Source organism: Polypterus senegalus, chromosome 3 (genome assembly GCF_016835505.1).
Source record: "Polypterus senegalus isolate Bchr_013 chromosome 3, ASM1683550v1, whole genome shotgun sequence".
Taxonomy (NCBI): Eukaryota; Metazoa; Chordata; class Cladistia; order Polypteriformes; family Polypteridae; genus Polypterus; species Polypterus senegalus.
Window position 1 is genome coordinate 40,741,821 of NC_053156.1, and position 24,589 is coordinate 40,766,409.

The 24,589-nt window shown below is 41.0% G+C and overlaps 1 protein-coding gene across 1 annotated transcript in view; it reads left to right on the top strand.

The window, feature by feature from the left end:
* The first annotated feature begins 17,565 nt into the window (after positions 1–17,565).
* Positions 17,566–24,589, top strand: part of tnfsf12 (TNF superfamily member 12) — an 88,210-nt gene continuing 81,186 nt past the window's right edge. The window contains exon 1 of the mRNA XM_039747020.1: positions 17,566–18,151. Coding sequence (XP_039602954.1) covers positions 17,981–18,151 — 171 coding nt within the window. The 5' untranslated portion in view covers positions 17,566–17,980. The remainder of the gene's footprint in view (positions 18,152–24,589) is intronic.

Below are 24,589 nucleotides of genomic sequence, written 5' to 3' on the forward strand. Positions count from 1 at the left end.
TTGACTTCCTAAATGTATGTGCCAAGGGTTTATATATGTACTTGCTAACCTCCTTAAGATCTAAATATTATCTGGCCCTGGTTATTTGTTTGATTTCAGCCTATTTAATCAAAGCAGTACTTCACCCTCTACATTTTCCATATGTGGACATATCAAGATGTCATCTTCATTTAAACAGTATCTTTATATAAAGGTGACATAATATAACAAATATCATGCCACATTTACATTTTGTAGTCCACTGTATAATTTAAATAAACACTAAAACCAAATTTAGCACGTGGAAAAAGTAAGTACACCCATACACTTATCATTACCTCAAATACTAAAATTAGAATCAGGTGCAAATGTTTAGAACATCAATAGAGAGGATCTCTATCTCTTTAGTTAAAGTTTAATTCTTCATTTTGGTTATTACCATCTTTTTTGTTTGAAACATGAAGTTCATGTCATGTGAACATGAGAAGTGCATTAATGCCGAATGCACGAGTTTTACGATATGTAGCATTATCCCTTGGTGGATAAATTCCTTCAAACAAAACCTTCTAGTATGGTTAGTTTATCTCTAAGTAGCCCTAATGCTAGGTAAAGGTTCAGCTTTGACTTCCTTTTGTCCCTGAACTTTTGTTTTAATTGGCCCTCATGTTTTATTCAGTGGTAATCTCTTACCTTTCAATTAAAGCTGATATCCATGCTTCCGTGGAGGCACCTTCTCAAAAAAGTGTGTGTTATCACCATGCCTAGATAGAAAAAATCATTCTGAGGCCTACAGGAAGAAGGTTATAGATGCTTAGTAGCCTGGTGAGGGATTTAAAAAGATCACCAAGCAGCTGGAAATCAACAAATTAATAGTCTGGAAGGTCATCTAAAAGTGAAGAAGATTGCAAATAACTGCCAACTTTTCCAGGCCAGGCTACCCCAGACATTCAGCCTTAGTAGAACACAAGATGCTGAAAGAAGTCTTTAAGAATCACATAATTACATTATGTGACCTACAGGTAGAGCTGGCCACTGCTGATGCCAAACTACATGAGCCTACCATTAGACAGAGACTGTACAACTTAAATCTACATGGGAGGTGTGCCAGGAGAAAACCTTTGCTGTCCAAGAAGAACAATAGGGCAACACTAAAATGTGCTTATGAATACCTAGGCAAAGACCAGATGTGACAAAGATGGAGTTAAAGTATTTGCCCACAGTACCGGAAGATATATTTGGCACAACAGATTACCCTAAGAGCAACTGTAAAGCATAATGGAGGAAATAATTTTGCCCAAACTAAATCTACAAGAATTGCAGTTTGAATATTTGTTTAAAGGAAATGATCCAGCACATAGATAAATGCTGACATCTTAAATAGACTGACACAATGACATTACTCATTGCAACAATGTGGCATCACTACTTTGGCTGAAATAAGGAAAGAAAGAAAGAGTTATGGCAAGAATAATGTTTTCAGAATTAGGAGATGTGAAAAGTGGTGTCCCTGAGAGATTAGTGCTGGGGCTGCTACACATTTTAAATACTTAAGTGATTTAGAGAAGAATATAAACGATGAGCTCTTTAAGTTTGCAGATGGTACCAAACCTTGTGAAAGGGCAAATAATGCAGAACCAGCTGAAATGCTACAGGGTGACAGACTTGGGTAGATTAACGGCAGATGAAATTTAATGGAAGTAAATGTAAAGTATTACAAGGAGAAAGTAGAAATCTTAGACATGAATGTACACTGAGAGGTCTGAAACTTTAAAGTACGCTTCATGAGAAAGACCTGGGAGTCACAGTGGACTCATCACTATCTACATGAAGACAGAAGCTATGAAGAAGGCTAACAGAATGTTTGGTCATATATCATAATGTATGGAGTACAAAGTCAAGAGAGGTTAGGCTTAAGTTATATACTGCACCCGTGAGGTCTCACCTGGAGTTCTGTGTGAAAGTGTGGTCTCCATGATACATAAAAAGACATAGCATTGCTAGGGAAAGTCCAAATGAAAGAGACTTGACTGATTCAGGACTGAGAGGTATGAGCTGTGAGAACATTGAAGGAGTTCGACCTTTTCAGTTTAAGTAAAGGGAGATTAAAAGGTGACATATTTGAAGTTTTTCAATTTATGAAAGAAATTAGTGCAGTGGAAACTGACCATTACTTTAAAATAAATTGTTCAACAAGGACAGTGGGACACAATTGAAAACTTACTAAAGGATGATATTGCACAAATGTTCTTCAAGCAAAGAACTATAGTCACTGTGGAACACAGCCCAGACACAGACAGGTAGACATTGTTTTAAGCCCACAACACATTTATTTACAACACTATTTGCAAAGATGAAACACACAACCCCAGCACTCCCCCAAAGTCCAGGCCTTTCTCATACTGCCTTCCTCAGGTCCCCCTCCACTCCTCTCCTCCAAGGCTTCGTCTTTCTTCCCTCCCGACTCCAGCCATTGAATGGAGAGAGGCGGCCCCTTTTATGCTCACCCGGACGAGGTCCAGGTGCCTTCCGATAACCTTCCGCCAGCCCTCCCGGGTGTGGTAGAAGTGCCTGTTGTGCACCCGGAAGCACTCCGGGTGTCCCTGGTCTTCTTCCCCCCAGCACTTCCAGGTGTGGTGGAAGTGCCTAGGGCCAGGGCTCTTCAGGCATCGAGGCACCCCCTGGCGGTGACCACGGGCCCCTATAGGATTGAGCTTCTAAGCTCTGCTCCTGTGTTCCCGCGGTGTTCGACACCCCTGCTCTAGAATAAAGATTAATTAATGATTGCAAATTCCATGGTTCCAAAGAAAGCCCAAATCTCCATTTCTCCACAATGGTGCCTGACAGCTGGTATGAGGTTCTTATAATGATTCAGTGTATTAAGTTATCGCCAAAAACTGTGTCGGATGAAAAAAGGCCCAATGTTTTCTTGTTTTATTGATCCAGAATACTTGGACAAGAAGCATCTGGCTGTACCCCTGATGGAGTGGATGGGGATTGAGGAGTTTGAAATGCAGCATATTGAGCTCAAACATCGTCACTGTGGACATGTAAATTCAGGGAGCTCCGTGAAACACTTGAAAACACTCACCCTGAGGAAACAGCATCCATTGTGGCCTGTTGGGAGAGTTTGATGGACAAACTGTCATTTTTGAAAGAGGAGACCTTAACAGTAAGCACTGCGTTTGGATCCACGTATACGTGCAAACAGATTTTTTCACACAAGAAGACAATGTTGAGTCGATATAGCAGCCAACTTACAACAGATCATTCAGAAGCATGTGGACAGCTCAAAATTAACCTCCCACAAGGTACGCATCACACAACTAAGCCCTGAACAGTGACCACACTGAAACTGCAAGTCCAATTTGTTAGTGCAAGTGCCTATAAGCTCTGGCCCGTAATAGAGTCATTTGTATTGGGCTAGCCACACAGTGTAGAAGAACCAATTAACCCAAGACAATGTTTAAACAGTCAAATGAAGATCTTCTCTACTAAAGACAAATTAATTTATTTATATAGATTTTAATGAGAAATAAGTTTATTTAAGAAGACAGTAAAAATAATTTAAAATGCTTAAAAAGTAATTGATTCCAAAATGACAAGTGCATTAAGAAAAAGATAAACTCTGCCAACAGAGTCATATATTTGTTATCTTATTGGAGCACAAGATGGCCAAGGACAAAACAGTAACTCCTCTGTTCAAGGCTATCTGCATAAAAAAATTAGAAAATTCCAGAAAACGGCTACATTGCTAAAGAAAGCCTTCATTTACAAGAAACGAAACTTGCAGTTGCTCAAGTTTTAATAAGAGTAAGCTCTGCAATTCGTTGTTATGATTCGTACAGAAATTCTCGATGGCTCTCATGCCACAAATACGTACATTTAAAAATCTTTAGATAAAAAGAAGACCAAAACATCCAACACGTTTTAAGTAAACAGCATATTAATCTTGAAAGCCTTTCCTTGGGAAGTACAATCCTGTTGTGGGACAGACTGGTATTCCCCATTTTTCATTTGCTTTCGCACACAAGTCCTTTGCTTAAGGACTCATAACTTCAAGTGTTTGTTCTCCTCACAGGGTTTCTCTTTATAATGTAGATTTTGGGTCTCATCTTATAAGAATCACAAGCAAATAAAATCCAGAGATGTCTTCACAATGCACAATTTAAACTCTTGGTCAGTGAATAAAGAGCCAGAGCTCAACCATTGGCAACCTTGATGGTCAATCTTTGCATCAACTCTCAACCAAAAGTTTGTGCTTATGTGCAGCCAAGAAACCAATGGTATAACTTCTGCTCCTCTCATAATGATCTTTGGCAAGCATTGCATCTTTTCTTCTGCTGACCTGGCCATAACTTCTCCACAGCAAGACCCCGTTGCCTAAGCTGTGACTGGAACACGGAATTGAAAGGTTCCTTTTACTCTGACTGGAAGACCCTCCATAATGGAGTTGGATGTGGGTACCCAGCAAAGTAGGGCAAGGGGCACAAGCAAGAGAAACCGAATGTACAGCAACAGGTGTATCTTGCTTTTGAAGGAAGTTGACTGGTCACTGACTGCCCAGCAGATTTTTTTGCAAGTAAAAGAAGACCATGATGTGTGGAACCTACAGAGAAACTGTAGTATTACTCATGACCACGAGCTGCAACCAAAACTAAGAAGGAGAAGAGCTTCTGAACACAGAAAGAAAAATTACACTGAACTTCTGTCCACATGTGCCAAAGCAGGCCGACTACTGAAGGAATGGGACAAAGCATTGCCCACACCTGGGATCAACAACAACCAAACCATAAGTAGAGCAAAGCAAATCAAATTCTATTTAGAAAACATTATTGTGTTAGCTAAAGTGCTGTACATTGACAAGGTAAGAGGCGAGGAAAAGGACAACAAAGTTACAAATCATATGACCATTAAAATAGAAATATTAAGAAAGCAAAAGTATAAAAAAATCTGCATAGTTAATAAGTCCATATTTGAATAATGATAATAGACAGTGCAGCTCTAATGTTTAGCCTATTCCACGATCTTGTGGTGATGACTGCAAAGGCCCAATCCTCTTCCATTTTAATAAGGACTGAGGCACATTTAAAAATAACTAACATGATGACTGCAATGACCTGGTGGTTGAGTAGGGGCAGAGCAAGTCCACAATGTAAAGTGTAGTAAAGTCATTAGGAGCTTTAAAAACAAAAAGTAGAAGTTTGTAAAAACAGCTGGAATTTTTAAAGCTAATGCTTGTAATGCACCATCTCTTGAAATGACAACTGCAATGCATTTTATTACTAAAAATGTTTGCGCTGTTTTGGAATGACACACACGTCTTTCGTAGTGAGAACTGAGGTGCATGTGTACGCCATCTAGTGGCTTTGCTATATTTCATTTATTTGCACAAGTTTATCTCTGATGGCTGTGTTCTTTGTTGATGTGTTTTGAATGTTACATTTAATGTTACTTCATGGTCTCTCTGTAAAACCTGCTAGCAAACTAAATTTTCCTCTTTTGTAAAATAAAGTTAAATTAAATTCCATTATTTGGAATGCAGATACAGTATATAAATCCATTTAATCATGCAAGAGAATCAATGAGTGGCCCCAATCCAAGGTTTTTACAGCCTTGTGCCTGATGTTGCTGTGCTAGGCCTTGGCTCACCATCACCCAGGACTACAAAGATGATTTGACAATGTTATATTATTATTATTATTATTATTATTATTATTATTATTATTATTATTATATTCTCAGTCATCCACATCAATTTTACAATGACGGTGACAACTTAGGAAGGAAACATTAGAAAAGCCAAGGATATTTTGTTAAGGTTCATCTCAAGATGTCATGACTAAAGGAATAGCTGTGTTGATCCTTGTGGAATAAAATGCATTTATTCTATTTTCAGAAAATATAGTTAATCTCTAGCCAAAATGAAGAAAGAGGTACTAGAGGGTTCAAGGATTATGCCAGAAACGTACCAAAGCCAACTACATTGGAGTGATCGTTAAGAGAAATTCCTAAAGTGACAGATAAAGAGGATGAAGGTCTACTGATGTGCCAAAGGCCTCTGATGAGAAAGAGTGATTTGAGGGCAAAGTCACAGTATGTGACACTTCTCTCAAGAAGGCATTGAGTCTTTAGTAAATTTTAGATATTGTGATCTGTACAGTGTATGAGATTAAACTGTGTTAATCCACGTATAACAAACATTGAGGAGAATATGTCGTATTCTAAGAGGAGTTTTTTTCTGCTTCTTGTTTATGACGCTGAGTAAAAGAAGTTTCTTTCAGAGTATAAAAGCAAGCTGTTTTATAAACATTGATAGAATTCTGAAATGCCTTCCAAGCCTGCAGTGCTGTCCAATAATAAGGTCTGTACAGATAAAAGAGCAAATTCCAGGGATATTTGACCCGATGTATGAAAGAAAGTATAGTTACAAGTAAGAGAGTGGTCTCTGGGGTAATAGAAAGCATTCATAGTGGGTGGCAAGTGTGGACTTTAAACAATTTCTAATCAGAAAAACTGTATTTAATGGGGCATCATCAGTAGGAACTGATATCTGGATGTAATAAGTCTGCATAATGCTCAGGGAGTAAAATAAAAGTAACATGTAATGACCTCAGGAAGTCACCTACTATTGGGTTCTGTTTCTGGTTCTTTACTTGGCTTGAATAATGTGAGGCATGCTTCTTTCTCTGCTGCAAACTCTGACAGATACGTGAGGAGGATATCCTCCGTTATCGAAAAGCAGGTTTCCTGAGATCATCATTGTGGAAGTCTGTTTCATAAATACAGAGAAGATGGGAATGCTCTAAAAAGGAAGTAAAATTTTAGTGTGTCAGGGATTAATATGTGTCTGTGTTTGTAATATATAATATAATATAATATCCATCCATCCATTATCCAACCCGCTATATCCTAACTACAGGGTCACAAGAATCTGCTGGAGCCAATCTCAGCCACTTGGGCGCAAGGCAGGAAACTAACCCCGGGGAGGGTACCAGCCCACCGCAGGGGGCACACACACACACACCAAGCACACACTAGGGACAATTTAGGATCGCCAATGCACCTAACCTACATGTCTTTGGACTGTGGGAGGAAGCCGGAGTACCCAGAAGAAACCCACGCAGACACGGGGAGAACATGCAAACCCCACACAGGGAGGACCCGAGAAACGAACCCGGGTCTCCTAACTGCGAGACAGCAGCACTACCCACTGCGCCACCATGCCCATAATATAATATAATATAATATAATATAATATAATATAATATAATATAATATAATATAATATAATATAATATAATATAATATAATATAATATAATATAGACCCTGTAGCAGACTATAATATAATACTACCGTCATTTCTTGCTACAGCACTCTCTTCAGTATCACAATACTGGCACTCAAGTTTCACCCACCAACATCACAAAGGCGGCTTGAGAATGCAAATCAAAAGGCAATGACAGGAAGTTTTTGGTGCTGGTCATGCCAGTTACAGACTCATTTAATAAAGTGGTAGAATTCACGAAGAACTTCTAACAAATATTGAAAAAAAAGCAAATGAAAAGCAAAAACAAGTAGTGTGACCTTACACTTGTTTGTTCAATGTAGCCTGCGTTTGGCTTATTGCAGTTAAATCCTGCAGCGTTGTGTTGCGTTATCTGTTGTTTATCTACTCTCAGGGACATTAGTTGAGAAGTAAAAATAATGTGCACTTTATTTGTATTGTAATCATGCATTGCCCAAATGAAAATCCAGGGCATCCTTTTTAAATTTGTCTAAAAAAAACTCTTCACAGTTGGGTAATATGCGTATTGTTATACATATTGCAAATTTCACTGCCATTGGTAGATGGAAAACCCTCTTTTTTGCAATTTATTTTTATTTTTTAACTAACTTAATAATAATAATGCAATTCAAAATCTGATATTGTTCTTCACAAATTCCAGTAATAATGTTTTCATAATAATAATGTTTTCATTTCATAATAACCCTTTTTGGAGTCCCTGGAGGGGGTACTAGAGGGCATACCTTCTGGGGACTCCTTCGTACTGCTGGGAGACTTCATTGCTCACGTGGGCAATAACAGTGAGACCTGGAAGGGCGTGATTGGGAGGAATAGCCCCCCCCAGTCCCCCCACCCCGATCTGAACCCGAGCGGTGTTTTGTTATTGGACTTCTGTGCCCGTCATCACTCCCACCTCCGGCAGAACTTTGACCATGTTCCAAGAGAGCTGGGGGACATTGAGTCCGAATGGGCCATGTTCCGTGCCTCTATTGTTGAGGCGGCTGACCGGAGCTGTGGCCGTAAGGTGGTCAGTGCCTGTGCGGCAATGCTCGAGCCCATTGGTGGACACCGGCGGTGAAGGATGCCATCAAGCTGAAAAAGGAGTCCTACCGGACTCTTTTATCCTGTGGGACTCTGGAGGCAGCTGATAGGTACCGACAGGCCAAGCGGAATGCGGCTTCGGTGGTTGCTGAGGCAAAAACTCGAGCACGGGAGGAGTTTGGGGAGGCCTTGAAGAACGACTTTCGGACGGCTTCGAGGAGATTCTAGTCCACCATCCGGCGTCTCAGAAGGGGGAAGCAGTGCAGTGTCAACATTGTATATGGTGGGGATGGTGCGCTGCTAACCTCAACTCGGGACATTGTGGGTCGGTGGGGGGAGTACTTCGAAGACCTTCTCAATCCCACTAACATGCCTTCCAATGAGGAAGCAGAGCCTGGGGATTCGGATGTGGGCTCCTCCATCTCTGGGGCTGAAGTCACCAAGGTGGTCAAAAAACTCCTTGTTGGCAGGGCCCCGGGGATGGATGAGATACGCCCGGAGTTCCTCAAGGCTCTGGATGTTGTAGGACTGTCTTAGTTGACATGTCTCTGCAACATCGCATGGACATCGGGGACAGTGCCTCTGGATTGGCAGACCGGGGTGGTGGTCCCCCCTCTTTAAGAAGGGGGACCGGAGGGTGTGGTGTGTTCCAACTAAAGAGGGATCACACTCCTCAGCCTCCCTGGAAAAGTCTATTCGGGAGTCCTGGAGAGGAGGATCCATTGGATAGTCGAACCTCGGATTCAGGAGGAACAGTGTGGTTTTCATCCTGGTCACGGAACAGTGGACCAGCTCTTCACCCTTAGCAGAGTCCTGGAGGGTGCATGGGAGTTTACCCAACCAGTCTACATGTGTTTTGTGGACTTGGAAAAGGCGTTCGACCGTGTCCCTCGGGGAATCCTGTGGGGGGTGCTCCGGGAGTATGGGGTACCAGACCCCCTGATAAGAGCTGTTCGGTCTCTGTACAACCGGTGTCAGAGCCTGGTCCGCATTGCTGGCAGTAAGTCGAACCGATTTCCAGTGAGAGTTGGACTCTGCCAGGGCTGCGCTTTGTCACCGAATATGTTCCTAACTTTTATGGACAGAATTTCCATATTCTGGGGGTCCGGTTTGGTGGACTCAGGATTGGGTCACTGCTTTTTGCAGATGATGCTGTCCTGTTTGCTTCATCAGGCCGTGATCTTCAGCTCTCTCTGAATCGGTTTGCAGCTGAGTGTGAAGCGGCTGGGATGGGAATCAGCACCTCCAAATCCGAGACCATGGTCCTCAGCCGGAAAAGGGTGGAGTGCCCTCTCAGGGTTGGGGGAGAGATCCTGCCCCAAGTGGAGGAGTTTAAGTTTCTCGGGGTCTTGTTCACAAGTGAGCGAAGAATGGAGCGTAAGATCAACAGGCGGATCGGTGCGGCGTCCGCAGTGATGAGGGTTCTGCATCGGTCTGTCGTGGTGAAGCTGTAAGGCAAAGCTCTCAATTTACCGATCGATCTATGTTCCTACCCTCACCTATGGTCATGAGCTATGGGTAGTGACCGAAAGAACAAGATTGTGAATACAAGTGGCTGAAATGAGTTTCCTCCGCAGGGTGTCTGGGCTTTCCCTTAAAGATAGGGTGAGAAGCTCAGTCATCCGGGAGGGGCTCAGAGTAGAGCCGCTGCTCCTCCACATCGAGAGGAGTCAGATGAGGTGGCTCGGGCATCTGATCAGGATGCCTCCTGGTCGCCTCCCTGGTGAGGTGTTCCGGGCACATCCAACTGGGAGGAGGCCCCTGGGAAGACCCAGGACACGCTGGAGGGACTATGTCTCTATGTTTTCAAATAATATAGTGTCTTAAACTGAGACTGAATTTCAGTAGGCAAACTCTGCACTGAAACTGCACTTCTTAGTGCTTTAGAATGGATGATAAACCCTGTGGTGCACTGACACCTTGATGTCATTGAGATAAGCTCCAGGCCCCAGGACTCACTGTATGCAACTGTAATCCATTTAATGTTCCTGCTTATGACTTTCTCAGGCAGCACAGAGCACGTTAAGACACCCAGTCTAAACTGGGCTCCCACTGGTCCATCGCAGGTCATGCACCCAGACTCATTTGGACTGAACTGATTTAGAATTGTGAATTATCCAAACTTGTGCATTCTTGGCATGAGACAGAAAATCAGATTAGCCAGGGTAAACCCACACAGACATTGGGAGACTGCGCACAGACAATGACTGGGTTGGGACTTAAACTCCAGTTTGTGAAACTTTGGTAATAGTTTACAATAGTGACTGTGTTGATACATACCCTAATGTGTCCATTTCCTAATTGTCGATAATTGCCAAGTAAGAGACCATAATGCAGATTGTGCTGGTAATATTTGATGCTTTATGAGGCCACCCTGTCTCATTATGTTGTAGATTATTATTCCTTTGGGAATTTTTTTAGAGGTTTCAAAAATGTTACTTCTGTCACATATACAGAGTACAGTGTAATTCTTACTTGCATGTAGTAATCACTGCAGTGGGCTGGCGCCCTGCCCGGGGTTTGTTTCCTGCCTTGCGCCCTGTGTTGGCTGGGATTGGCTCCAGCTGACCCCCATGACCCTGTAGTTAGGATATAGCGGGTTGGATAATGGATGGATGTAGTAATCAACATGTTAACACATTGCCACTCTCCAATGCCATGATTAGTGAATATTGCAATATATTATACAGGATTATATTATCCATCCTGCCATTCATTTTCTGATCCTACTCATTTCATAAGGGTGCCTGAGTGGCAAAACTTCTCCCAACAGCTGCAACATGGGAGAAAACCTAGATGAGAAGTGGGGTCTAAGGAGGCACACTGTCTCTAATTTGACTCATTCATAGCACATCTTACATTTACGTGTGTAGGGTGGCACAGTAGTAGTGCTGCTGCCTCGCAGTAAGGAGACCACGGGTCACATCCCAAGTCCTTCCTGCATGGAGTCTGCATCTTCTCCCCGTGTCTGTACAGTTTCCCTCTAACAGTTCAAAAGCATACAAGTTAGATGGATTGCTAGTACTAAATTGGCCCTATAGTGTGGTTAAGGTTGGTATGTGTCACCATGCGATGCACTGGCATCCTGTTCAGGGTTTGTCCTTGCCTTGCGACCTATTCTAGCTGGGATAGTTCTGTTCAGGACTAGGCAGGCTAGACAATGACTGATGATATTTACATGTATTAATTTTGTAAATGATTTTACAAAGCAACTTACAAATCAAGTCAACATTAGTTAGGCAACTGTTTAGAAATAAGTGCTACTAGACTAGGTCACAAAAATTGACCAAAAAGTGAAAAAATGTTCTAAACCTTACACTGCAAGTAAGCAACCATTTAACCAATTAAACCACAAGGTAACAGGGCCATAACTATAAAAAGAGCCTTGCATCAAAAGCAATTAGGAAGATTTTAACTAACAGGAAAGTTTTCAAATGCTTCTTAAATACACTGAGGGAGTAAGTTGTTCAGATGAATGTGGGCATCTTATTCTGCCAGAGACGAGCTACAAAAGAAAAGACTCTGCTTTGAAATGTAATGTAATGTGAAGGTGGTATCACCAAACATCATTCATTAGCTGACCTGAATGGTCGAGAAGGAGCCTCAAAATAAGAAGATGCTGAACCAATGACTGCTCTCTAGGCTAGCATCAATGACTTGATCATAATATGTGTTACCATAGGCAGCCAGTGGAATGTCCAGAAGGAAGGAGTAACATGTTTCTGTCTTGTGGTTGACTGAACATGCTCGTACCCCTATCAGTAAGAAGTTACAGTAGTCAAGTGCTGTAATCAGGCCCTGGACAGGACATTGAGTTGCATACTCTATCAGACATGATCTGATCTTATGGATATTATACAGAATAAATCTGCATGAACAGGAGATTTAGGATGTTGCCATGTGATCACTGAAAGTCAGCTGGTCATTACCCCCAGGTTATGTAGTGACTTGGTAGGTCCTAATGATAATGAGCCAAACTCTACAGAGAGGTTATTTTGAATCAAAACACTCGCTGGAATGATGAGTGCTCAGTCTTTGATGGGTGGAGCTAAAGATGGTGTTCCTTCATCCAAGCTTCAAAGTCACTAAGTCATGTTGAGATTCTACCTGAAACTGTGTTGTCTTCCGGATGGACTGACAAGCAAAGCAGTGACATTGGAAGCTATGACACTGTGAAGCGGTTTGGAAAGAGTGTGGCTCCAGCTCTGAGGGATGGGAATAGATGACATAGTGGTAGCTGTAACCAGCCATAGTGTACCAACAATGGTCAACAGAGCCATCTTGATGGAATAGCCTAAACTGAAGCTGGCTAGATCGTGACTGATCAGTTTGTTTTTCAGAGCAAAAGAATAAACATTGTTAAAGACAGCTCAGTCAATAAGAAAGAAGGCACAGGACCAGTAATAGGGCAGCCAGAGAGGAGGTTGGAGGCAGTGTCAGAGAGTCAAGAGAAACTAGAAAATGTTTGGCTATGAGATGGAGGGATCAGACTAACTGGCTGTGGTGGTGAGTTCTACTGACCTCTCATAGCTGTCACCTTTTTACAAAGTAAGGTAGCAAAGTCATCAACAGTCAAAGATGTTAGAAATGGAGGTTGTGGAGGATGGTGTGTTAGAGATACTCCTAACCCTGTCCTGAAAAAGATCACTTTGGTGTCAGTAGAGACTGAAGAGAAACAGGATAAAAGATTGATACTTCCCAAGATAAGCTGGTGCCTTAAACATCCTCCATTTCCCTTCAGTTATCCTAAGACTGATCTATTGACTACTTCAGAGAGCCATTGACAGAAGGGCCTTTCGCCTGCAAGCCTGAAGAAGAAGAAGACAGATAGTATTAAGACATGAGGACAGAGCTGAAAACAAGATATTAGTAGCAGCATTAAATATAGAAGAGAACAAGAGGAGCAAAGGCAGAGGAGACTAGGAAAGAGAAAAGAGAAAGAGTGAGGAGGTGATGGCAGAAGGACACAAGGGGGGGAACGACAGAGATGAGTGGGGAGAAGCAGAAACTGTGAGCAACAGTTATATTTGTATTGCTTTGATTACTTGACAGAGGAAGGTCCAGACTTTTGTAAGTTTTGTGAGTGTCTGGGATGTACAGCCAAGGGGAAGAAGGTAGGTAGATAGATAGATAGATAGATAGATAGATAGATAGATAGATAGATAGATAGATAGATAGATAGATAGATACTTGTCTGTCACAGGCCCAGTGAGGCTTTATGCAGGCGTGTTGCTGTTGGTATAAAGAAGCCCCAGTCACATTTTTTGACACACTTTTGCTAAATAATTCATTGGCTGAAAGTCCTCAGTGTTGGTGTTTCAGAGAGAGAATGTGTGGCATTGTTCATAATGGAACTCAGCTTTGTTTTAATTCTCTCCTTCGCTAGGACCTTTAGGGCATCCAGAGTGGCTTCCATAACTGAGCCTGCTCTTTTCATTATCTTGTTGATTCAGTGGCCTCTCTTGAAGTGATGTTATACAGGACACCATAGGCTCATCCACCGGCAAATCTCCGAGTTTACTCCGTAATAGAGATGGCTGAATGGTATTGAAGGTGCTCGAGAAACATTAATAAAACAAAATCCTCACAGTGCTGCCAGCTCTGTCCAGGTGACAATAAGCCTTGTGGAGCAGGCAGATAATTGCATCCTCCACACCAATCTTTATCTGACAGGCAAACTGTAGTGGGTCCAAGTGGTTTAGGATAGATCAAGGAAGTCAGTAGCATGTAGATGTTCAGGTCCAAGAGGATTAGAAGTGGATTGATGTCATCTGGGATGAATGAGAACACTGTCTCCAGCTCGACAAGAAAGTTCCTTAACTGACCTGAAGGACAATAAATGACAAGACTGTAATGTTAATAGGATATGAGACAATGATTGCGTGGTACACAAAAGCAGTAAAAGGTATACAATTCCAGCGTAACTTTTGTGGGTTGTAGAAGGAAACAGAAATACCAAGAGGAGCAAACATTCAACCTTGAGAAACAGAAACCATGCTTTATAAAATACAGTACAGTACACGGAATGACACTGGCGGTTTAAAGGAACAAAATAAAGGAAAAAATGTGTGTGCATCAGATTTACTAGGTTATATAAATTCAAAAGTTCAAAGCCGATTCAAAAAATAAAAATACATAAATACATTATCAAATTCACAGATCGCATTGAAAAAATGAAGTTGGAATCCTAAAGACGATTCTCAAAAATAGGAAGACGCGTTTAGCCATAAGCTCATTGCTGCCATCTAGAGGAAAATAATGAAATATACACTCATCGTTTTCAACTGTGTTCGATTGTTGATTCGCAAGATTCGATGCGTATCCCCGCAACATCCAGCGCAAACCGAAATCATTAGGACAGATTTAAAATGATCCGTACACCTAACCTGCACGTCTTCGGGACGAGGGACGAAAATTGGAGCACCTGCAGAACATCCTCGGAGGCAGGAGTAGAGCCTGTAAACTCACCAAGATAGTAGCTGGGCTGGACTCTGAAGCCAATCAGTCATCCAGAGCTGTGAGCTGTGAGCGCTCAATTTCACACCACTGAGCCGTTAAACGTGAGAATTAATAAATATTACTGCACGATACGAGGACTGACAGATAACGCTACTGAGCAACTGAACACCTCTTAGGGTTGAAAGAGACAGAAACGCCCATGTTAAAAAAATTTAAATAAATAAATAAATAAATAAATAAATAAAATAATAATAATAATAATAATAATAATAATAATAATAATAATAATAATAAATTCTATTTATAATCACCTTTCCCATGCTCAAAGCCCTTCACAGAGTTGCAAAAATAACAGCAGGGTATATGTAACATTGAATACAAATATGTTCTGCATAGGACAATAAAACAGATAAATACAGGATATACAGAGCATTAAAAAGAATAAAAGACAACAAATCAATGTAAAATACTAAATTCAAAACTAAAAGAAAAGCCTGAACAAATGACATCATTAGTGATATTAACAGACACACACAAATTATCCTAATGGACAGAGAGGTGAAATGAAGGAAGGGGCAGAATGTCAGGTTAAGTTAAAGGCCTTCCTGAACAGATGAATTTGATTTTGTTTTATAGATGAATGAATGTCAGCTGATCCAAGTCATTTCAGGAGGTCATTCCAAAGTCTGGGCGCTATACTGCTGAAGGCCTCATCACCCATAGAGTACAAGTTATTGTAGGCACAACGAGACTAACAGAATCAGAGGACTTTAGTGGGCAAACAGGAGTGTAGTGAGATGAGATCACAAGTGCTATGCTGGTTCTTCATTGAGAATATCCAATAGGGAAAGAAGTGCAATGATCCAAGATGAGGTAAGGAACATTAAAGGAGACAGGAGGAGAGCGAAAGATAACAATTTAGGGAGCCTGGGCAAGAGATGACCTCCTCCAGAGGAAAATCTCGTGGGTGGACCTATGGAGGATTGAAACCATTTCGTTTTTCCTTCCTATTACAGGCAGTCTGCATCAGGAAGTTGCACAGGTGGCGTTGGAAGGAGAATTCACTATGGAAGCTGTATGGTAGGAGAGGAACTAAGGTACTCATTCTTTTAGGTTGCAAGGCAGTATTAACCCAGGACAGATTCGGGTGGCACCAGGACAAAGTTTTCTTAGTCCCTTGCAGACATTTTGAAGAGGGTTAGAAGGAAGAAACACCAATCTACTGCCAAGGCCTTAAGCACCATTGCCTTCATCAAAGAAAGAGCCAGTCTTAAATCTCCTAGCCCAGTAATACAGAACCTGCTGTGTTCAGCCAAGGAATGGGAGCTAAGGATGGTCTTGGAGAGGAAGCTACAGTTCCCTGAAACAGGTCTGTTGACTAGCTTGGCACCAGATGTGGTCATATGGACTGCTGAGTAAAAGAAGATCATCTTAGAGCTGACAATACCTCGGAGAAAGGTTGTGTGGATTCAGCTCACAGGATGTGCAGCAAGAACCAAAAATTGGTGCAAGTTTGAAAAGATAAAGGCTGGCAGACATGCCATGGAATTGGGGTGCAGAGGTTTCCCTGTATATCTACTCTCTATATATAAAATCCTAAGCCTAAAAGTGCAACGATTTTGTGCAACAATTTTATGTGATGTTTTTATGTCACGTTTTTTGTCTCGCTTTAAATCGGGCTTATTTTAAAACCTACATACAGTATATATGTTTGGTGTCATTCTTTTCAGAATGTTTGTAACTTTAATGTGATGTTGTTCGGTGTCATCATTTGTGTTTTCATTTTGCAGGTCCCTTAAATGGGTCCTCCTCTTGGAGTTTCGCCTGCAGACTTAAATGGGGCGCAAATGAGTTGAATGTGCGTTTCCAAATGTCTGCTACCCGGGAGTCACTTTTTAATGGACGCATTCCCGGAAGATCTTAACGTGTGTGGCGTTTGAATACACGTATATATGCAAATAACGCCTTATCCGAGGTGTCTTATAAGGTCGGGGCTTGGTGCCACTTTGTACTGCCCCTCTCAACGGCCTCCATTTATGAACTTGTTGAACCCGCTTATCCCAGTTAATAGGTCGTTCAAATGCCGGAGCTCTTTCCGACAACGCGGTTTAGATCAATGGAGCAAACTCGCCTGCTTAGATCTAACTCTCCACTCACAGTAATGGCTCGTTATGTTGAGGTGCTTTGACAAAAAAAAATTGAATAGCCTTTTGAGTTCTGCCACAAAGTCGGAATCAAGCAACCAAAACGATGGTACATCAGTTCGGCAAGATAAACTGCACGTTTTCTGTACTTGTGGGAGGTCTTGAGGGTCCCAGTATTGAGGAGCTCACCTGTTGCGGACGTGACGCGCTTTCGGATCTCTTGCAAAAGAACGAATATCATGTCGCCACTACAGATAACAAACACAAAACTGAAGAATTCTGACATAATAAATCGGATAATATAAATGTTTAACATTGAAAATCACAGATTACTACTACGAGATTTTCCAAAGCCGATTTATCCTGTGCATGGGCGAGGAGGGGATGGAGCCTATCCGACGGGCTTAATGGACAGTAAGAATTCACTTCTAGCCGAGAGTTCGGTTAGACTGAAAACTCTGAACGGCCTCGCCACCCCATAACTAAATTACCAGGCTCGACGTTAACACGAAGCCGCTGGCTGCATTGCTGTTTAAAGTTAAGTTTGTGATTTGTTTTCCCTGAAACTGATGGATTTGTACGCGTGCACTTTTGATTTAGCACCTACGCATGCGAGACTTGGGCTGCAGTTTCCTATCCCGCGGCGCCCGTCCGGCCGGGTTCACTCAAACAGCGCCACCGGACTTTTCGTACTGTAAAAGCTAGCGCGGAAAAGGGGCGGTGAAAATATCTGAAAGGAAGTGAAGATTTCGAGATCGCTGATTAGGGTTAAACGAAAAAAAGGGGGGCTCGTGATAAAGGATGACTAACACGTAATAATTGGCAGATTGTTTTTTGTTTATGGCCAACTCACTCTGCAAAGCCGAAAGAATGAAAGGTGGAAAGGCAGAGCGGGTTTGAAGTTGCTTTTCTTCACAGGACAAAACAAAAAAAATTGCTGATTTTTCTCTGGGACGCTAGATTGTTACGATTTTTCGTTTTCTGCAGCTGCACCTCCGTCTGCAATAGGAAGATCATGGGAGGAAGACTCCTGGAGCGCAGGCTGAAATGATTACGGCGCCTGGAGGAAAATGCGACTGCTCCTTCGGCAGACGAAACCCCGGCGAGCCGGGATCTGGGTTGTCTTCGCTGTGCTAGCAATTTCGGTGGCTTTGCTGAGCCTCTTCGTGGCCGCCTGTTCACTGGGACAGACTCGAACTCTGTCCCAGTCGTTCCAGACTCTGCAGGACCGCCTGTCCGAGGTAGGGTGCAGAAAGCTGAAGGAGGCATTAAAGCCAGCGTCTGCCAGCACGCCTGGCTTTTTTTTTTTGTGTTCATGAAAGATACTAAAGTGTTACACTGCATCATTCATTAATTTTCTAAATTCACTGTTTCATTTGAGGATGTATGGGATGTCGGAGCCTAACACGATCGCGACGAGTAAAGGGTAGGACGGGACAATAGTCGGTCCGTGCCATGCGTCAGCATCGGACTCCAGCCAGTCCGTGCCGTGCGTCATCTGTGGACAACGTTTATTTTTCTGTAATGCCGTGTCGCAGACTCAGACGCCTATCCAGACGGGACGCCGGTCGGCCAGTCAGTCGCGCGGCACACTTGTGTACGCACACACGGCCCCTGGCCTTGTCACCAAATGAATTCGCGTCGGTGTTACCTTGTGCAGCATTTGCGTGATTTGAATGCACTGGACGTTTGGAGCTTGATACACAAGCCACAGAAGCGCTTCTTCGTTTTTCGTTGTCCTGAAACTAAAGAATGAAAAAAATAATATGCCGCAAAAGGAGGCGCGATCTGCTTCCCCTTTATGTGAAACCTGCATGTATCGCACATATTAAGAACAAGGGCTTTATTTCAAGTACTATTTAATCTGAAATGGCAGCAGTTCATATTTGTACAGTAACCTGCCTAATACTCGGTTTCCGGTTTATTAGTTTTCCTGGCTGCCACTTGTGTGTTTACCTTGGTACTTATTTGCCTGCACTTGTTATTCGTAAGTCCGCTATATAATCCGATTCAAAAGTAAACTCGTACGTATACACTATTAAAGTCCTCGTTCTTCAATGACACTTATTTGGTTGTTCAGTTCCGCATATAACGATTGATTGACAAAGAACCATTTCATTCTTGGAGTAGTTCTTTGTATATGAAGTTGGTTCTTTGGGCTTTGAAATTTTCCGTATTATATGCAAAAACAAAAACTTTAATGATTAGCTGTCGGCAAGCAGGATACTAACAAATCCAGAAAAATCAGAACTCAGCCTTTATATACAGCAAGAACTCTTAGTATTTCATAAATTTGTTACCATCTATTCATTGTTAATTATAGAACCAGATACTGATCTAAACAAATAGAGGGTCTTGCTGGGACCTCATGTGAATGGTTCATTTGGGAATCAAAAAAGTGGTATCACTCTGAAGAACCACTGTGGCCCCTTTTACTTGTAAGAGTACACTCTTAAAAATGCTGGTTCTTTAATGGCACTTTGTGGTTCTTCACTGGGTTGTGTGGTTCCTTGTTGAACCTTTGCTTAACGAAACACAGTTTCATTCTTGGAAGAATTCTTTGCATTGGTTCTTTGTGCTTTGTTAAATATATGAATATGTAGAAAAAAAAAAAGTCTTTAATTTTTGGTAGGTTACCTAGCAGGACAGTAACAGATTAAATAAACATGGACATAACCATTGTTATACAGCAAGAGTTCTTTTAAAATTATAACCATTAGTATTTCACAAATCTGTTACCATCTAGTCTTGGTTATTTACTATATATTATGCACCTAAATAAATAACGGTTCTTTCTGGAACGTTCATGTGGAGGGGTCTTTTGAGAGCCAAAAATGGTTCCCCTATATGGGATCTCTCTGAAGAATCACTCTGGCACTTTTATTTTACGAGTGTGTTTGACTGAACTGTGCGAGTATCTGATGACCAAAATCCAGTCTGCCATATCCTCAGCAAAAAAGTCTGTGCAGATTTGGTTACTTAGTGATTTGTCTCACTTTTCCTTGAATATTTGGTAACAGCCGGTGTATGTCCCCCTTAAGAAGGGCTTTCACCAGCAAAAGAAAGAAACAATCACATGTTGCTAATCTCGCCGGTGGTGCTGTGGGTAAAGCAGATGCCTCATGGATTCAGTGTTCTGTGTTTGTATCCTGAGTCAGGTCACCATGTGTGTAGAGTCTGCCTGTGTCTGGGTAGCATTTCCTATACTGTTCCTAAAGATTTACAAATTAAGTTAATCTGTGGTTGCAAATTAACTGTACAATCTGTGTGAGTGGGTCATGAGGTGGACTCCAGGACTCTCAGGATATTCTTGCCTCCACAGTAACTTCAAATTGAGTTAAGTAGCTTTGACAATTTTAGATGCTCTGTTGTGTTGTCAATACGTCATGGAAGGCCCACTCTTCATTACACTAGGAGGATTTGTTCTGCCCAGCCAGTATCCGGGTCATAAGTTGCTGTCTCTCGGGTATTCATAGTCAGTTTGTTGTTTTCCTGTTGAGTGCATAAAACAAGCAGTTGAATAAAAGAGCATTTCCTTAGCTGTTGTGGCTATTGGAGATTAAAATGCAGGTGCTTACCTCCCTACAGTTGAAAGGGTGATATGAGAAGATAAAGAAATTCAGTGTGGGTGTGAGAGAGTGGACCGCAAGATGGACTGGTGTCCAGTTCACGGCCGAGTCCTGTCTGAAGCCTGATGCTGCCTAGATGATACTTAAGCACCCAGTGTTGTAAAAGTGAGCTCAGTAAATTTGCCATGAAATGGTACTACAATTAACCACAGTAGAGTGCCATTTTAGAATTGATATTTTTAAGAGTGCATACACAAACAACCGTTTCATTTTGCAGAGGGTTCTTTGCATAAAAAAAAAAAATGTGATTTGAAAAACAGAAATCATGCGCCTGTTATTTTAAAATCATGAACTCGTTGTATTTCACAAACCTGTTTACTCTTCATAGTCATTTATGGAACTTGTTACAACTTTAAATAAATAAAGGGCTCTTTCTGTAACCTTCATGTGGATTGTTCTTTTGGGAACCAAAAAATGGTTCCCCTATGGCACCTCTCTGAAGAGCCTTATTTGATATCATGAAGTGTGTGAATGAACTCCTGTTGAATCTGGGCTCGGTTCTTGGCTAGTGTGTATTCTGTTTGATATTTGCATATTCATACATCTGGACATCAGTTTCCTGTCAGAGACATTTTGTTGGATGAATTAGCCTAATATGAGTAAGCGGGCTGGTTTTTGTGGTGTCCCACGACTGTGATCAGGATCAATTAGATTCAGAAGTTGGATGGATGTACACTTGTTGGCTCTATAAAATAGACTGTGACAGGGATTTTTGTACAAGATTCTTTATTAAATACAAATGTACCGAGTGGGACAGAGAAAAGGAGATTTTCAATTAGTTTGCTTTAAAAATGAAATATGGCAATAAAATGTGTGAAATGTGAGGGAGTCAAAAGTGCAGAAAAAACAAACAGGAAAGCTGACTCCATCACGCCTAACTGGATTGTCCTGTAATTGATTAAAGACTGTGTGAGACGGACTGATTGATCCTTATGGTCCTCTGCACTACTGTTCTGGGTTCATGGGTAAAGTAATAGAAGACATTATTGAGGAGAAGACTGAACAAGACTTGTCAAGAGCAGGTGTTTTGGTGAGCAGTCTGCATGGGTTTAGATCGCAAGGTCGTGTTTCATCGACATGTTGGAATTCGGTGAGGAAGCAACAAAAGAATACGATCTGAGATGTGCATATGACATTATGTATGTGTCTTGATTTTGAGAAGATACCACATGAGAGGTTTGGTATCAAACTATAAGAAGTGCGAGTTCAGGGTGTAGTGTATGGAAGGGGGCAAACACTGGAAACAAAGGTTTAGGGTGCTGTCCATCAGAGTTCAGGGCTGATCTAAATCAATGGTTCCCAGACTCGGTCCTGGGGACCCCCTGTGGCTGCAGGTTTTTGTTCCAATCAGATTCAAAATCGGTGATAATAATCGATAACAACTGATCTCATTTAATTAGCTGGCCTTTTTTTTACACTTCTCTTATTCTGCAAAAACACAAGAGTATGGTTTTGACATTTTTAAGACATTTAGAAATATTTCTATTTGTTTCTGAAGCAATAAATGCTTAACTCTCTTTTGTTGTTTTTCTATTATTTTTCCCTTTTCCTGTGTAGTTTGTGTCCTTCATTTAACCCTAATACTGACAATTAACAACAAGCAGAGCAGAGACCCAGGATGATGAACGCTGCAACGACTTCAGTGTCTGACCCACTAATTAGTAAATAATCAATAAAATAACCAGAATACCTGGAAAAGCAAAATTAAACTTAGGTTGAAAATACCGTTAACAACTCAAAAGAATACATATTCCCCATATAACTGCGTATTACATTTTTATGAAAATCTACCAACCTTAGTTTGTAATTTCTATATTGACTCCAAAACACAGAAACTAGAAAATAATGACTCGCTTAATTAGCCTAAGAGTCCAATTAAAAATGGAAGTTGGTTGGAACAAAAAACTTATAGCCACAGTGGGTCCACAGGACCGAGTTTGGGGGCGATTGATCTAAATCAGGGGTGGGCAGATTCAGCCTTGGAGGGCCGCAGTGGCTGCAGGTTTTGCTCCAACCCAGTTGCTTAATAAGAAGCACTTATTGATCAAGTGACACTTCTGCTTCACTTTAGTTGTCTCGCTCGTTAAGATTTTGAGCCCTTATTGTGGTCTTAAACAGCTATAGTCTTAGTTTTTAATTGCTCCTTATTAGCAATAAGAAGCAAATGACAAAAGAGAGCAGCATTTCTCCATTTAGCTTGTTACCATCATGCACTATTGGGTTTAATTAAATACTTGGGAGGAAAGTGAAGAGAAAAAATTAAAGCACTGAGAAAAACTCATCTGTTTTAGAAATCAGATCACTTGGATGATATCCTTAGAAAGGAAAAAAAAATCTAGGATATTAGAATGACTTGTCATGGCAAAGTTAAAGCACTAGCAAGCCATGAAATTAAATAATTGACAAGGATTGGTTTTTAATTAAGCAACTGAGCTGGAACAAAAACCTGCAACCACTGTGGCCCTCCAGGACTGACTTTGCCCACCCGTGATCTAAATATATTATACAGGTTAATTCTGCGGACATTACCAAACTTGATTGAAGGGCAGATAATTTATAATCAGCCCTATCATCGCAAATTTGTGGCTGATAAAATTAAATAGTAAATGCAAGGTGTTACACACAGGAAGTAAAAATTCTATTTTCAAATTACACAGTGGGAGGTTAGAAATTAAAAATATATCTCATGAGAACGACTCAGGAGTCGTATTGGACTCCTTACTTTCTTCTTACAGGGTAAAGAAAACGTTAAGAAGGCAAACAGAATGTTAGATTATATAGCATGATGTTTAGATTAAAGATCAAGGGAGGTTTGTAGTAGTAATAGGGATAGTGTTACATGTACAAAGGGCAGTGAACTACTTACTTGCATTACCAACCAACATGTACCACGTCATCAGGCTCTGGCACTAATGTTAAAAGACAAAATTTTGTTTAAGTGAATTTACAACACAAATTGGCTTCCTTTCCCCTGTTTCAATGCCTCCATTACCTGAATCCATATTACACTAAAGTGTGGAAGAACTTTAATTAACTGGTTAAGACAAATCTGTTGTAATATTAGAACACTCTAGACGAGAACAGGCCATTCAGCCCAACAAAGCTCGCCAGTCTTATCCACTTATTTCTTCCAAAAAAACATCAAGTTGAGTTTTGAAAGTCTTACTGTCTACCACACTACTTGGTTTATCTTATTCCAAGTGTCTAAATAAAATGAGAGACAATTGTATTCTTAAAGAATGCATCTTTGATGTTTATGGTAACTGGGTCTGGAACACCTTCAATCTGAAATTGCCAATAGTTGCAGATTTTTACTGCATCTCTCAGAGAATACATTTATTGATATATATATATATATATATATATATATATATATATATATATATATATATATATATATATATATATATATACATATATATATATATATATATATATATATAAGGACATTTTCCTAAAGTGAGGCCTCTTCTGGAGTACAGTGTGCAGTTTGACCTCCATATTGAAGCTGTCTCCATTTAGCAACTCTAGAGAAAGACCAGAGAAGAGCAACTTGAGGTCTAAGATTTGAGTGAACATTGGAGATGAGCCTTTTCAGTTAAAGCAAACAGAAATTTGAAGTGGCGCGACTGAAGTGTTTAAAATTATGAAGGGAATTAGTTTAGTGGATCCCTGCTGTTATTTTAAAATAAATTGTTTGACAAGAAGATGGAGACACAGATGGAAGTCTGTTAAGGGAAAATTTTGGAAAAATGTATTTCTTCAGGCAGGGAACCACAGACACCTGCATTAAGTTACCAGATAGACAGTACTGTAATACTTCGGGGACCTTCAAAACTCAATCTGATGTTTTTTTGTAGAAGTTTGGTAAATAGGACTGATGAAGTTTGTTGGACGATCGGCTTGTTCTCTTCAAAATTGTTGTGATGTTTAGTTCTGAGCCCAGTCACCCGCTGGTTGAGTTTGTACATTCCTCCTATGTTCTCACTAATTGTCTAAATGTGCTCCGGTGACATCACTCATTCCAAAGATGCGCCTGCATTGACATCC